At 42.5% G+C, this 16,257-nt stretch overlaps 1 protein-coding gene across 2 annotated transcripts; it reads left to right on the plus strand.

Moving 5' to 3' along the window:
- The first annotated feature begins 6,142 nt into the window (after positions 1 to 6,142).
- Positions 6,143 to 15,776, plus strand: LOC104634812 (alpha-1-antiproteinase 2). Of its 2 annotated transcripts, none has more exons than XM_075753059.1 (5): positions 6,143 to 6,198; positions 11,054 to 11,719; positions 12,703 to 12,973; positions 14,731 to 14,878; positions 15,512 to 15,776. In XM_075753059.1, exons 2-5 carry the CDS (start codon positions 11,071 to 11,073, stop codon positions 15,704 to 15,706), a joined length of 1,263 nt encoding a protein of 420 aa, XP_075609174.1. In that variant the 5' UTR covers positions 6,143 to 6,198; positions 11,054 to 11,070; the 3' UTR covers positions 15,707 to 15,776. The 2 variants fall into 2 exon arrangements, with proteins under 2 accessions (XP_075609174.1, XP_010299740.1); XM_010301438.2 differs by lacking the exon at positions 6,143 to 6,198 and adding an exon at positions 6,991 to 7,090.
- The last annotated feature ends 481 nt before the right edge of the window (positions 15,777 to 16,257 follow it).

The following is a 16,257-nucleotide window of genomic DNA, read 5'->3' on the forward strand; positions in this document are numbered from 1 at the left end:
CTGGAAATATTAGTAAAGCATCTAGAGAATAACAAGATGATAAACAGCAAGAAAAAATCAAGATGACAAAATGAAAATGGTTTTGTCAAAAACAAACCACATCAGACCAACCTAAACCCCTCCAATGGCAGAGTAACAAGCCTTGTCATTAGGAAATATTTGAGCTAAAGTATAGCTTAGCTAAGAAACAGCTAGGTTATATTTAGGTTTAGTATGGCGTTATTGTCTTACATGACATATTCTTACATAAGGTACAGAAATATACACTACAAGATTGATGCAAGATTTGAAACCGCTTTCAAAGGTTTTAGTGATCCAGCATTAAGGAGAAATCAGGCTTTCCCAGGGGTGTGCTCTGGGTGTAGCATGCTTCAGTATTTTCATTATGGCCGGTATAAAGACACCAGGTGTGAAAGGAAGGGGAGGAAGAGTGCAGGCCAGGGGCTGCAGGATGCGGCAGCTGGGTACAGGAACAGGGCGGGCTCCAGTTTTGCCTCTGGAGAAATGTAACGTCAAATCAGTGTCAGGTGAGCAGGACTCCAGCAGTTCTACTTCTGGCCAAAAAGCACAGCACAGCCACCTTCGTCCTGGCATCTCCTAAGTGCAGGAATTTCCAGCTACTGTGTCCCGCCGAGGCGCCTGGCATGTGACAGCCTGTCCAAGAGTCCCAGATTCTGTCACCTGCAGTACCAGTACTGCCTGGGTCTAGGCTGTCTAAGTACATGATAGTCACTACAGACAGTGGATGGAACAAAAAAATGAGATTCTAGGGGAAGAGAAGACAATGCAAATGCTGGAGCAATCAGCCTAACACGCAGGTGATGGTAGACTTATGGGGTGTAAAATCAAGCCAAAGAATAAAGTAGTTTTCAGTCTCCTGGGACAGGTGTTTCCATAAGTGGTCAGTCTCCAATTTCCCAGCCATTTCAGGGAGATCCAAAGGCATCTTTGGCGCTTCTTAAGGAGGGATTAGAAAGAAGAAAGTGTTGCCACAGAGCACGTGCAGAAGTTGGCACCCCCTGACAGCTTCCAGGGTATAAATCTCTTATGGATCATCTGTCTCACAGCACAGTGCAAGAGGCATGCAGACGTTTTAAACCTGCAGAAACCTAGGGCTTTTCTTTGGTGAAAGAACCAACCATTATCAAAATAAAGATCTAACATTGAGTATGTTCAGACCACATAATTTTGGAGCATAGAAGCAACAGGTTCACTGAATCTTCCTCTTCCCTACCATTCTCCAGAGGAAACAATTGCAAACAGAAACAGAGAGGAATGAAATTTGCCCAGATAAAAGGTAGAGAACTGTCAACATTTGTTCTCAGACCCACTCACATATATTGTTTATTCATGGCATAAGAAAGTAAACATAAGTCTACTCAGATAATAAAAAAATGTAAATGAACAAAACAAATTAGCACACATTTGAACATTTTCCAGACTCTGTTCTTTTGTGCTAAAAGATTGTGTCAATAATCAGAGACAGCCTACCCCACTCCAATCACACAAGTTCATGTTTGGAGATGCTTTGTCTTGTCTTGAGGCTAGACAGCAAAGAATCAGACTTCTTGAGACACCCGCAGTCATGCTTCTAAGGAAGCAAATGGAGTTAAATCTCACCTGCCTGAACGCCCCACTAAGGACAATCTGAGAAATTACCATCTTAATGGAGATACGTGAAGGAAAATGACAGTAGCAAGTGTTTCTTTGGCAGAAACTTACTTCTAATTTTGAAGTAGCCCATTCAAGTTTGTCTGATCCAAGGCTTACCATTTTCCTTCTCCCCTCCCATAGAGGCTTTTAAAAAGTGTATCATTAGCAGGTCTTAATTACAGGCAGCTCTAGAGAAATCAAGGCAGCTACATGGATCCCTACTGAGGTCATAATCAGTGCTGGAAACTTTCAAAGTCTCCGAGGAGAAAAGCACAGCCCTGTGCAGTGCTGCAAGCCTGAGCCCAGGCAGCATCACGGAGGGGTGCGTGCTGCTTGCCGCGGCTGTGGTATGCTGGGAGCACAGCAGATGGTCCACCAGATTTGTTTGTTCCCAGTGTGCATATTGTGTGCTGCGCTCTGGCAGAGCTTGCGTCTGGGCAGCCAGGAGGGAGGCTGTCTGCTTGCCTTGTGCTGGCTCTGCTGGGGCATGTCAGAGGATGAGGGAGATGACACCTTTCTAGGCGGCTGTTTCAGCAAAAAGCCTCTGGAGTCATGCGGTGAGAAGCAGAGGGAGGTTTCTCTGCAGGGTGAGGTGCAAACCTGCAGCATGAGTGGAGACTGGGTCTCCTGAGAGCATGGTTTCACAGTCATTTTTATTAGAAAAGTAAAATAATTTAGGTTGGAAGGCACCTCTGGAGGTCATCCAATCCCACCACCTGCTCACAGCAGCATCAGCCTGGAATCTAGCTCAGGTTGCTCAGAGCCATGTCCAGCCAGGTTTTGAATGCCTCCAAGGACAGCAATTTTACGGTCTCACACAGTGACCTGCCCTTGTGTTTCACCTCCCTGTGAACATTGCTTTCCTTATATCTTATTAGCATTTACCTTGCTGCAGCTTGCATCCCCTGCCTTGTACAATAGCCCTGTGCACCTCTGGCTCCATCTGCTCTCTAATGTAGCCCAGTATGAAGGGAAGGACAGCAGTTACAGCCTTCGCCTTCACCTTCTCCAGGCTGAACAAGCCCAGGTGTCCCAGCCTCTCCCCACTTGTCCTGGGCTCCAGCCCCCTGACCATCCCAGAGAGATGGCAGGGATGCAGGAAGATAAGACACCTCTGGCAGCAGCATCCTGCATTTTGGTCAAGTTAAAGCAATTGTGAATCCATAGCCTCAGAAGAGGAGGAAGCGGACTCAAAGTGAAATTTTGGAAGTGATGGAAAGAATGTCCTTGAGACCCGGAGGATCTTTACTGCATTGCAGAAAAAAACCCCTGATGCTAGAGTGAAAGCAAGGGTAGGGACTCACTGCAGTGGCTCAGGGGACAGTGCTACATGTGTGTTCCCTTATCAGGGGATCTGATAATTCACATCTGATAATTAACATCTAAGCAAGACACTCCCCCTTGGAGTGAGGCCGGACCTACTGTGTGAGGCTGGCAGGGGCAAGATCACTGTACAGGAAGAAATCAAGGAAGAAGCAACTTAAAGGTGAAGGTCTGCTCTATCTTCGCTTGGAAGAACTGGAGCAGACGCTTGACACAGTTGTAGCTGATCTGTATTGGCGCTGTGGGTAACTGGTTCCAGCAGGTCACCACTGAACTGTTTATGTAACCACCAGTGCATTTCCCCTTGAAACACAGTGGGAAACAGATCTCCACAAATTAAACATAGCCTGGCAGCGGAGAGAAAAATACAACCTTCACCAGCTCCATGCTGACATTCAATCTCATTATCATAGGAGGGACTCGTGTGCTCTCCGTACTCCAGCGGGCATCATCATAACAACAACCCATCGTGTTTTAAAATGGCTTTCAGGGTAATTAGTTAAATATTTTAAGAAGATGAAAGTGTTTCTCTGCCAGAGAAGCAAGCGTACGGTTCTTCTAATTTAAATAATTAATTCTTTTTGGACTACAGCCAGCCTGTTTCCAAGGGAATTCATGCTGGATGACTCTTGTTAATGTTGCCAATTTACTGAAACTGAAATCGTATTATTAAGATCTTGCAATAATATTAATAATAATAATTTTTAAAAGTCCAAAGTAACTTGGGGTTCAAAGTAATAAGATGCTTAATGTTCCAGACCAAGAGGAGCAAATGGAAGGATTCCTAGCAGCATTGTTGCTAACGAGCTGTCTTTCAAACTATCAGAGAAGTGGCTACATAAGCCTGCTGCCTGCACAAAAAAAGGCATAATACATAAGCCTGCTGCCTGCAAGTTCATATGCAACATATTCTGCTATCAAATATTGAAACAGAGTCTCTGCAAATTTCAGGATAATTTATATGATTGGATGAAACTGTTGTATACGTGAGGGAAAAGAAATTGGGTATCACATTGCATATAACATTGGAGATTGATATGGATTAGATTTTATTTCATTCATTTTCCCTCTTGCACTCCCATAGAAATGTCAGCAGGTAAAGGGCACTTTCAACTGCAAGAATAAACTGCTAATTGTCTCAACCAAGTCAGTTGGTTTTTTCCTCACTTCTCTTGGTAACTTTACTCATAGCTGCACTTTGTTTCTTTAATTGTGTTCTCATTTGTCTCTTGGTGCACATATTATTCATCTTCAGTCTGTACATGTTCTAGGTAGGGCTCTATAACTTCAGAGGGTGTTTTCATTTGTTACTTTAAAGACAAACAAGCTGCATGTGCCCAGCTGCTATTTTACCAGCTGGTAAACAATTCAAACCCATGTTCTAGCAGTCTGGATCAAAACTCATACTGTACTGCTCTGCTTACCTTTGCATGGGTGAAAGGCACCCGCAGAGGAAAAAGAGAGGAGAAGCCAGGAAAAAAAGGATTTGCAGCAGCTCCAACAGCCCTGCATGCATGGAACCCTCCATGCTGCACCTACTGGTAGTATCACATGTGCAAGCATACATGCTAGAAAATAAATCCATTTGCTCCTAACCCCTGAGGAATGGCCCTGAGGAAAAGCCCACTGAAACAGTTATCCCATTCTTGTAAAGCTTTTCTTTCTAGAAGATTCTTCCCTTAAAGTACACTACAAGAATGACATTGAGGTGCTGGACCATGTCCAAAGAAGAGCAACGAAGCTGGTGAAGGGTCTAGAGCACAAGTCTTATGAGGAGCGGCTGAGGGAACTGGGGTTGTTTAGTCTGGAGAAAAGGAGGCTGAGGGGAGACCTCATCACTCTCTACAACTACTTGAAAGGAGGTTGCAGCCAGGTGGCTGGCTGTCTCTTCTCCCAAGTGATAGGACAAGAGGAAATGGCCTCAAATTGTGCTGGGGGAGGTTTAGATTGGATATTATGAAAAATTTCTTCACCAAAAGGGTTACCAAGCATTGGAACAGGCTGCCCAGGGAAGTGGTTGAGTTACCATCCCTGGAGGTATTTTGATGTGGCACTTAGGGACATGGTTCAGTGGTGGACTTGGCAGTGCCAGGTTAACGGTTGGACTTGATGATCTTGAAGGTCTTTTCCAACCTAAATGATTCTATGAAGTAGAGCACCTTTTCTCCTGCAAGTCCCTACCTCCCAAGGGGATGCTGCTCCTGGGTGGAAGGTGTTCAGCTGAGCACTGACCTGTGAGCTTTTTCCAGTCCTTCGGTTATACCCACATTAGCACAGTCCCTGTGGTTGCCCCTCCATGGGTGCTACAGGAGCACAGCCTCCTGCATGGAGTTTGGCTTTAAGGGGGGATCATATAAAACACAGGTGGCCCAACCACATGGGTCCACCTCTGTGTGAAACCATGCTCTAGTGTACCAGCCTGACACTTTCTTTCCTGAATTTCAGCAATGCCTGCACCTTGTGCCAGCCCACACTCGCAGAGCACAGGGCAAAAGTTTGTCCTTCAATCTGTTGCTGCGTGAGGCACCGGGTGACACCAATCTGGCTGGGGTGTGCTGGGTACCATGTGCTCCTGAGTGCCCATCTCTGCCATCATGTCTCCATCCCTACAGCAACCTTCAGCCACTACAAACATCAGTACTACTGCTTTAATTTTACTAGTGATGTCCCCAGAAATCGGCCCTTATTAATGGAACATTAAAAAAAAATATGCCAAATAAAAGCTATTAAAAGTCTGGTGTAGAGGAAGCAAAATATCTCTGGGCAAAATACTAAGATGAGATCTGGCTGCAGCATGCATCCAGCTGTCTTTTCTTTAGGCTCTTGTCTAATATTATGTATGTGTTTAATTTTACTCATTTCAGTACTTGTACTGTATGAATTCATGCAGGTTACAGAAGCTTATGATGCATGTGAAGTATTTGCTAGAGTGAGGGTCTGGATTCCTAGCAGGAGGATCTGCAGAAATGCAGAAGGACTCTTATGACTGTTGTAAGAAAAGGCAGGGTTCAGCCATGCATATGCAGCAAAAATCAGGTGCCTCCCCCAAAAAAATTGTCTTCACTGTTTACTCTGCACCATTCCTAAAGTAATAACACTTGTCTGCGCTGGTTAATGTTTTCTAGAGGACGCTTTGCTTTCATAATGCTATTTAACAGTATAAATAAGAGAGGGAGGTGCAGGGTAGTCCTAGTGAAGACAGCAGGATCCTTGGAAGCTGCTGTAAGTTGTGATTTTTTTGTTTCCTATAAAGACTTCCAAAGTGTAGCCTCTTGTTGCCTGCAATTGATTTTAAGTCTTTCTTAGGGTTGTATCTTATATTAAAATCTGTCTTAGCAATTGTTCCAGTGATGAAGAGGCTTTTATTGGGTCAGCTGGATATAAAGGACACAATAAGTATCACAATATAGGCATGGAGTTGCCTGCACATCGTCCGGTGGCTGGCAGGAGGAGTAAGAATCTAAAAGCCAGAGTGAGGTGTCTAGATGCCTTTCAGGGAAGCAGACTGATCTCTGGAACCAGCAAATCCTAAGCGCCTAAAAGTGGGTCTTTCCCAGATGTACCTCCTGCTAGAGGAAATAGGCTCTGCTCCATTAAAAGCCTGAGGATGGGTGCTTAGAGCTTTTTTTATAATGGTGATTCTTTTTAAGTAATTCTGCTGATTTTTATATTCAAGGTCTACAAGAAATATCTTTGCTTAGGGAATGCAATATCTAAGGTTTGCTTCCCTTTTAGATGAGACATCTCTTTATTGCTTTAATCACCAGATCACAGGATCATTGAGAGGGAAGGAGAGAAAATTATGGTCTCCACATGCCTAGGGGAGCTGAGACCACAGTGAGGCCAACATGTTCATGGAGGCAGAGACCAAGCAGTGGTCAGGTGCACATTGGAAAGTAGAAACTGGGAACCTGGTCTGATCTGTTCTTGGGACTGTTGCTGCTTTGCTGCTGACTGCCCTAACCATTGTACTGGTTCTTTTTTTATCTTCTTTTTTTTATCCTCTGGCCTCAGTGATGCTTCATCCCTGAGTATGTGCAGTGACTCAGGTTCAACAGCAAATACTGATGGTGGCCTGGTAGAAGAGTGAGAGCTCATGTTCCCCTCTTTCCAGGTAAAAGGAGGCCTAGAAGTGGGTGATGCCACTCTTGGAGGGTGTGCTTCCTGGTGATCTCTCCAATGCTAAGCTATCTTACAGAAGATAGATAACACTGGGAACAGCTCTGTGAAGTCACATACATTTCTGAAAGATAGTGGAAACTTGGCTTCCATGTTTATGCTGCAAAATTAATTACTGTTAATGAAACAGGCACAGTGGTTGCATTCTCTGCAGAATCCAATGGCCTCGGTTTGTACTTGCAATCTTCTCAGGGGCCTCAGGCACAGCAGCATCAAAACTCTGAATCACAAGAGAAGTAATTGTCTAGCTGATCAGGCTGGAAAAGTCCCTGAGCATGTCCAGGCACAGACAATGAGATACGCGGAGAGCTTTCTGGCCAGCCAGGAAAGCACATGTGAGTTTGTGGTGCTCCTGTGAGTAGGTGGTCCTGGACAGTAGGCTTCTGAGATCATTTTCTCACACATGGATGTGAATAGTAGAGTCTTTCTTTTGTGACTTTTTGTGTGCTTGGGTGATGTTTTTTTGGCTATGGCCCTGAGTAGCTGAGATTAGTTCAGCAGACACCACTGGTGGCAGTGGGGCCATGTCTTGATGTGCCTGGTGCCCTCACAGTGCAGCTTTCAGGAAACAGATTTCTCAGATTTCCTCATTTAGCAATCAGGAGGGAAGCAGCACCATCTGGTGAGCAAAGAGCTTTTCTATTTTGTGCCTGCATATGTTTTTGAGCAGTGCAAATTTTCATGTTGTCTGAAACGAGGTTATTGGTGAGGACCCCTTATGGGACTAGCACGGGATAAATATTCATCTCTTGGACTATCACATGGGGCTCTAAAAGCAGAACATTGTCTTCAGAATTGTCTCTCCAAATCATAGAGATAAAAATCAATCCTAAAGTGGATAAATTAGCTATATCCACAAAGAAGCAAGTTCTGTCAGTCAGAAAACTTAGTCCAGATCACTTCCATGTCTTCTGGTGAAATTATTCTAGGATCATTTCAGCTAATCCCAGTTTTCTCCATTTTCTTTCTAGGACATACTGTCCAAAATAAGTACTGCCATTATGGGTTGCACAGTAGGGAAGATTGTGAGACAGGGAAGAGGTAATATATTCAACGAGTCTTATCACCAAGTCTATTACAGATAAATTGCTTAAAGGAACACTGTCCTCCAGGTGTTGGCATGCTCTTGGCCATTGTCTGGTTTGATTGAAAGCTCTTCATGAAAGCAACCTTTTCTTGAATACCACAAATATATTGTCATTGTGTAACATAGACAAAGAGAAGAGGCAGAGAGGTGAACAGGTTTCCTTCCAGGCTATTCAACAAGTTACTGTAGATTTGGAATTCGAATTGAAGAGCTATTCACATCTACTCCCAAGTTTATAGACAAAGTGTTTTTCTGGTGATTATATGAGTAAAGGTCTTAAGATAGGAAGCTTCCTGCAAAATTAGCCCCTTAAGAAAGGGAATTCCCTAAGGGCTTTTTAGCACAGGTTCTCAGCTCTTTGCTTTTTAATAAATTGTTGCCAAGTATGCTTGGTAGGAAAATCCCTTAATCATTAGACCATATGAGAACCTGCATCTTCTGCTTCATACTGAAAGGGTCTTTGTTGTCAATTTATCACTGGCTGATCACTTGCTAACGTAGAAGCCACAATAATATCAAATGGATTAGTAAATATCAAGTATGAAGTAACAACCCGCAATCATATTCTAAAAGCTTACAGGATGCAAATTCTACTATAAGAGTACCTTTACATTTCAAAGAAGGGCCTAATAGGATTGGCCTATCTTCATGGCTTAAACAACAAGAAAAACCTCTACAAACTGCAGCTGCTGAGTCTTTTATAATCTTATGATTTTAAAATCAACCATTATCAAGATTTTTGTGAGGGCTGACTCATGAGTCTTGACTATTTGTGACTGGCCAGTACTGAGTAACAGATGGATGATTCAGATTCAGATTGCATTTAATTAGCTGTGAATTCAGAGCTGTAATAAAATGAAATTAATTCCATGAAAGTACATAACTTAACTACATAGAGCAAAAATATCAAGATAGGAACATAACCTTCAGAAAACTGTAACCAATATTTTACAGAACCGTTACAGCCAAACCATGCTATATCCAGTAGCCATAATTTTGAGGCCAGGTCAGTTAAATTCCATGTCTGCTTTGCATTCCAAATAAATAGAAATTAGCAGTTCAATGTGTATATAGAAAAGTCCATCTATCATCTGCTGTGTTTTGTAATAAATACTAAATGTAATGAGATAGGGAACAGGTGGTGACTTATGTTTAAAATGAAATTTTTCATTCTTTCATATTCATGTTATTCTTAATAAATTATGACTGCAGCTGAGTAAATAGTTCACAGTGAATAATTTATCCAGAGGCAGCTTCTGAATAGGCCTGCTGGATACGTAGAAATAGATCAGGCTTAGCTCTGATGCTTTTGTTTGGGAGTTGATTTCTTTTCAAAGTCTGACTAATACATTGGCTCACTGATAGCGCTTTTAAATACTCAGAACTGGAGCTCTTGTGTTGAGTTACAAGTAGCTAGATATATTGAGAAGTATCATTTCAATGTCAAAATCAGAGGAGGCCAAACTATAATTTAAACCTACTGTGCACAGTAATTGAAAATGTAGTTACCAAGAACCCTTATGGTTCTTCTATTTGTCAGTATCACAGTAGGTGTTATTGCAAATGGGCCTGTTTTTTAGAAGTACTTCTAGCAAACATGTAAATGTTTGAATATTTGATTGTAGCTCAAAAATGTTTTGTTGTTCTTATGCAGGTCTAACTGTAACTGGATATTCAACTACAAATACAAATTGTTGCCTCCGACGTTATGGAGAAAGCAGGACCGTGAGCGTAACACTTTCTGACAACAGTCTCTCAAGTTGAATCATGCCAGAGCAGAAAGGCGCAATTGGTTAAATAAGGCTCTCCTTACACAAGTTTTAGCAAATCTGGCTCATTATCTCCCCAAATCCTTTGCAACTCTCTCACCCTTTCTTTGCCCTAGATTCTTCCTCAGAAATGAGGCCCACTGGGACATTCATACCACATTTCCAAGGTCCCTTTGTAAGACCTTATACAGTGCAGAGTGTCAGTTTTGCAAAGGAATGTAGCTACCACAGCCAAGCGTAACAGGTTGATAAATGTATCGCCCTTTGACCAGTAGAGCATCTGATAAAAATAAGGCCTTGTTTTTGTTAATGACACTGACTGCTTCTGCTGTGCTGAAAATGAACCCATTCCAATGGTTTGGTTTGTCTATTAAGAGACAACATATTACTTCAGGTTTTTATTTAAAGCGTTGCATCATTTTTATTGAGAAGGAAAGAGCATCTATTCCTTAGAGACATAGGGCTTTACATTGTTTGCTACTGAAAAACAGCTGCCATCAGTTGTCCTCTCTTGAAATAGGGTGCCTTATCAATCTGACCAAAAGGTTATTTAAAGATCTCCTTCATGCCTGTTTGCTCAAATTCTGTTTGTATGTAGCTACTGATTGCTGCCCACTTGCATCAATTTCCTCTTTCTCCCTTTACTCACAAAAAATCCAGATTTCTTCCATGATGCACTTTCCAGGAATTATCTTAGAACATTAGTGTCAACAGCACCGTGGTATCACAGCTCTCCAGTGATTAGCCATGGTGTGTTTTCTGATGGGATATGCTCCATTCTCTGGCCTGCTGAGGGTGCTGTGTATTCAGCTAATTCATGCCGAATTTTGCCTTTGCAGATATTTAGGGTGAGGGTGGCAGAAAGAGTTGGCGAAGACTTGCCAGGAGGCCTGGGAAAATTAAAAGATATATGACAAGAGTTGGAGAACATGAAACTGAGGACAAAAGAAAGAGAGATTTCTTATGCAGCGTGAATGACAGAATAACTATTTTTACTTAATTAATTTACTTACCTTAGTAATAGCTTCTCCTTTTTCCATAGGATTTTAATATAAGAAGATGAAGACCACATTCTACATAAGTTTGCTACTGGCTGGGCTTCATGCTATTGCCCATGGTCAGCTCCCACCCAGCCACCACAATGGACGTGATCCAAATGAACCTAAACACCACATGCATCGCAGAGGTGAAGCGATCGCTTGCCTCAAACTAGTGCCAAGCAATGCTGACTTTGCATTTCAATTTTTTAAAGAGGTTACACTGGAGGCACCTAATAAGAACATTTTCTTCTCTCCTGTAAGCATCTCCACTGCATTTGCAATGCTGGCCTTAGGGGCTAGATCAACCACTCAGACTCAGATCCTGGAAGGACTCGCCTTCAACCTCACAGAGATTCAGGAGAAAGAAATACATGAAGGCTTCAACAACCTTATCCACATGCTGAGCCATCCCGAGAACGGGGTCCAGCTCAACATGGGGAATGCCATCTTTCTAACAGAGAAGATGAAACCTCTAAAAAAGTTTATAGATGATGCCAAAGCTCTGTATCAACTGGAGGCTTTTACCACTGACTTTAACAATCCCATGGAGGCTGAGAAGCAGATCAATGATTATATAGAGAAGAAAACACATGGGAAAATTACTGATTTGGTCAAGGACATGGATCCACAGACTGTAATGCTTCTGGCTAGCTTTGTTTTCTTTAAAGGTAAGTTCTCTAGGATTTGCATTCACTTTATTCATTCTTATCGACAGACCTAATGTCAGCTACCTCATTTGGAAATTGTTCTGGAGGAAATTTCAAATGCTCTTTGCTGGGCCAGAAGATCACTTAATGGCATACTGGAGGTGGTGAGAGGTGGCAGGACCCCGCTCGGCATGGGGAGGCAGTCGGGGGCCATGCAGGCTTGGTTCTCTTTGTGGCAGCTGCAGGAGCTCTGCTTCAAGCTGCAGCCCCCTGTGCAGCCTGAGCTGGGTTTAGCCATAACGCTGATTGCCCCATGTTCTTCTGATTTTCAGTGAAGGTGCTGAGATGCGTGCATGATCTAATCTTTTTAATGCCTCTCTTTAAAAGTATGCATGATTCAATGGCCTAATTTACTGCATACTCCTTTTTTCTTTCCTATCAGAGTCTTTTATGTATATGCACTAACATATTTGTATATGGAAGAAGCTAATGATGAACAGGGGAGGACATTTTAAGGAACAAAGTAGAAACTGCATTTCTGATGTGGGTTAGATAATGTGCTCTTAAGCCTGACTTAACAGCACTCAGATATAAGCTCCTACATTAGTTGTATCTACAAATTCAGGCTTATGATTAAAGTAAATAGAAATGAAATGCATACAGTATATAAGTACAGAGATGATGTCAGGTAAGCCCTTAAATGACAACTTACAGAGAGGGCACTTAGATTACCTGAACAGAAAAGTAGTGGTAGGTACAAAGAAAATGCCTAATTAGTTCATTACTGGCATCTGAAAAACAAAGTGTAATTGGAATCTAATGCACCCTTTTGACCAGGTAAAAGATTCTTGCCTTACTGTGATATCCATTTAATACATTAATTTTGAAAATTCTGAATTTAACAAATGGAGGAATAGGTGAATATTATTACTAGTTATATCAAATTCAATTTATGATGGGATGGGACATGAGATATTCAGTTGCATTCTCCTTCTCTGTATCAGGCAACTGGGAAATGCCTTTTAAACCAGAACATACCGAAGAAAGGCAGTTCTTTGTGGATGCTGAAACTACTGTGAAAGTGCCTATGATGCACCAGACGGGCAGATTTGACTTCTATTTTGATGAGGAGCTGTCATGCACCGTGGTACGGCTTCATTATAATGGGAGTGCTACTGCATTTCTGGTTCTGCCAGCAAAAGGGAAAATGAAGCTGTTAGAGCAAACTCTGGTCAAGGAAACCATCCAGGAATGGTCAGACCATCTCTTCCAGAGGTAATCATCTGCCAGTCAGCTGCAGCAGCACCTATATTTATAGTCCTTTTTCTTTTTTGGGAATGCAAACACTATGTACTTGCTGATTCTGGGAACTGAGTGGGCTATTTTTGGCTGTAAAAATCTTGCAGCTGCTTGGTATTTAACTATTTTTTTGTTGCCTGAGTGACTTGCTGCTCCTCCCACCAGAGCAGAGACCATCCTGATGGGCTCCCAGGAGTCACGAATAACAAGCCTAGATTGGCATTTCTAAACCAGTCCATTGACTGAGTGGGAAGGTGGCAATTCTAAGGCAAATCTCCTATACTGAAATTTCAGCTAATGTGTTTTACCTCTCATATGTCACTGACACACTATGACTCAGACATATGTCTAAACCTTAAATAAACCATAACTTAAACGGTTTGTAGTAATGCATACATACGTAATATATCCTACACAAATATCTTCCTTACAAGAACCATTGCAGCACACAGTAGTTGTTAGAACAGGCTAGTGATTAATTATGGGTGTCCTGATTTTCTGGCATTTTGTTTTTGAAACTATAAAAATCTAATGAGGTTCTGTTAGCTCCTACCATTGACACTAACATCAGCTAACACGTTTTACAACCTTGTTTGTCTGGGAGGGAAGAGATCTTAGCACCAGTAGATGAGTAATACCAAATTAATACGTGCCTAATTTACCAAGCTCTGCCCTGATTCACAACTAATAAGGCTGTGCAGTTCACACCCATGATTCTTGGTGCATCCTTATAGAAATGCCAGCACAGTTAATAAAAACATAATGGGTAGAATATTGGATATAAGCTAATAATCTGATACCTCAGATATGAAAAATAAAAATGTATAATTCTCAGCTGCAAAATCTGGAAAATCATTGGTGCAATTTCCTCCAAGATCAACATAGGAATAAGTTCTCCATGGGAGAGGCTGTCAGAAATAAATGGCGATTTCAGTTCTACTATTATGTTATGTTGATTCCAGTGCTAATACATTTGGTCCCATCATCTTCACTGGGCAGTATCACATAAAGGCCACAGCAGTGGGCTTTAGATCCCGTCTGTTTTGCTACTCAGCCCAACCTGCCTCTGGGTGAGACAGCAGACTTGAGCTACCTAAAGGGCAGCAGGTGACTTGGAGGCTCCGAGTTTCCCTAGACAGTGCATGAAGAGAAATCCAACAGCACAAAAAGCTTACAGATAGCTCACAGTCAAAGGCAAACTCAGTCGTGGCCAGCCCACGGGAGGAAGACAATTAGAGGATAGGGTGTCCAAAGGTGCAGGCAGCAGGGCACAGACCTTCCCTGGAGCCATGCCAAATGCCACAGTTATGCCAAACACACTGCATTGCTTTGAAATGCTGGGGTTTGCCACACTTCTCCCCAAGCAGACTCTGCCTATGCCCCGCTTCAGGTCTCCACCTTCTCGAGTGACACAGGATGTCGCCTCCACGGTTCGTCTTCCCTGGCTGTAAAGAGGGGGTCTCATTACTGTCCTCTTTTGCAGAGTGCTCTCAGATTTGCTAAAGCAAAACAACAGATGGATATTACTATTATTATTATAATATTATCATTAGTATGAATGATAGTGCCTGTATCACCAAGAGACACTTCAGCAATTGAATTAGTGCTCATTGTGCACTCAGGCTCCAAACCCCTGGAGTGTCACTCATGGGAATTACAGAGCTTTCTCACCATCATTTACCTTGGTGGAAAATCGTTCTCACCACCTTCTGTGTTTCTCTTCTACCTACCAGCCTGGTGAGCCTCTACTTCCCCAAATTTTCTATTTCCGGGAGCTATGAAATAACTAACGCCCTTAGCAAGATGGGAATTGTGGATGTGTTCACCGACCAGGCAGATCTCTCTGGCATCACTGGCACCCCAGAGCTGAAGGTTTCTAAAGTAAGTCCGTGGCTGTTGGCCCTCTCCTTTCTTTCATGAACATGAAGGAAAACACCTCTATGGCAACATCCAGAAACACCAGCAAAATACAGCTGCCAGCTTCCCAGCTTGCCTGCAGCTGGGCTCACCCTGGACTCAGCCTGCGAGCTTACAAGGGAAGTTGGCCCTTGGTGACAGTGGAGATTAGATTAGTTTTCTGCACATCTGTTTTTTCCAAGACTGGTATCAGCCAAGATTTCTTGGGCAGTTTCTGGAATATTACAGGAACATCAACCCCTGGCTCCTCGAGGGTTGTTGCTAACACTCCTGGGCCCACCACCGCCTGTCCTCCCACCCTGGAGACTCAGTTTCAGAGGTGTAGCCAAGCTCTTACAAGTGGAGCCACCATCCTTTAACCAGTATTTGGGACAGGAAAAATAGTCAGGAACTTTTTTTTCTTTTGGAGGAGATTTCTGTAGCTCAGTCCTGGTCCTCATTTAAAGCAGCCACGATTACAACACAGCTCACATCTCTGCTGCCTCTACTCACTTCTCAATGGAGGCTCCAAAACAGGACTGCTTTAAAAGGGGTCTGACTCATCTCTCAGGTGGCTGTTGTCTGCCCAGAATGACTGTCTGTTTTCTTTCTTCCTAGGTTGTTCATAAGGCTGCTCTGGATGTTGATGAGAGAGGTACTGAGGCAGCAGCAGCAACTGCTGCTGAAATAATGACAGTGTCTCTTCCTCCAACCATTGAATTCAACCGTCCCTTCCTCATGCTGATTTTTGATAGAGATACAAACAGTACACTCTTTGTAGGAAAAATAGTTAACCCGACTATCACTATCTGATGTGGCATATGAATTCTGTTTGCTATTACTGATTAAAGAAGATGTGAAACTGCATGATGTGATTTATTTCCATTTGTACCAGCTTAGTATAAGGTTCTTTTTCAGCAAGTGTTTTCATTCCATGTTATTTTCAAAAACTATTGATATTGACCATGACACTTGCTCAAGAGGAAGCAAGGAAAATGTTTTAAATTCAGCTAGCAAAGAATGCCTTTTTTACTTGACTGAAAGCCAAAGACAGACCTAAGATTTGCCAGTATTCAGAGAGACATTTGTATTAGAATGGAAGACTCCTGCTTAATATGTGGTTGTCAGCCAGAGTAGCAGATAAAATGATTAACACTCTTGGAAACAAAGCAGAAGTGGTTGTAATTTACCATAAGTAAGTAAACAAGAGATGGGAAGAGTTGGATCAACAATGCAGGGTCACAGGAAACTGAAGCTTCTAATGGAGACAGCACTGGCAATGTGAAAAGCTGTCTTCAACAGAGAAAGAAATCTGTATTCTTCACCAGAAACCTTTTATCATTTTTGGTATTAATCTAGCAGCA

This window comes from Balearica regulorum, chromosome 5, assembly GCF_011004875.1.
Source record: "Balearica regulorum gibbericeps isolate bBalReg1 chromosome 5, bBalReg1.pri, whole genome shotgun sequence".
NCBI classification, from domain to species: domain Eukaryota; kingdom Metazoa; phylum Chordata; class Aves; order Gruiformes; family Gruidae; genus Balearica; species Balearica regulorum.

Coding starts and splice junctions, on each gene's coding strand:
- LOC104634812 (XM_075753059.1), top strand. CDS start 11,071: ATGAAGACCACATTCTACATAAGTTTGCTACTGGCTGGGCTTCATGCT. Junction 11,720..12,702: donor TAGCTTTGTTTTCTTTAAAG/GTAAGTTCTCTA, acceptor TCTCTGTATCAG/GCAACTGGGAAATGCCTTTT. Junction 12,974..14,730: donor TCAGACCATCTCTTCCAGAG/GTAATCATCTGC, acceptor TCTACCTACCAG/CCTGGTGAGCCTCTACTTCC.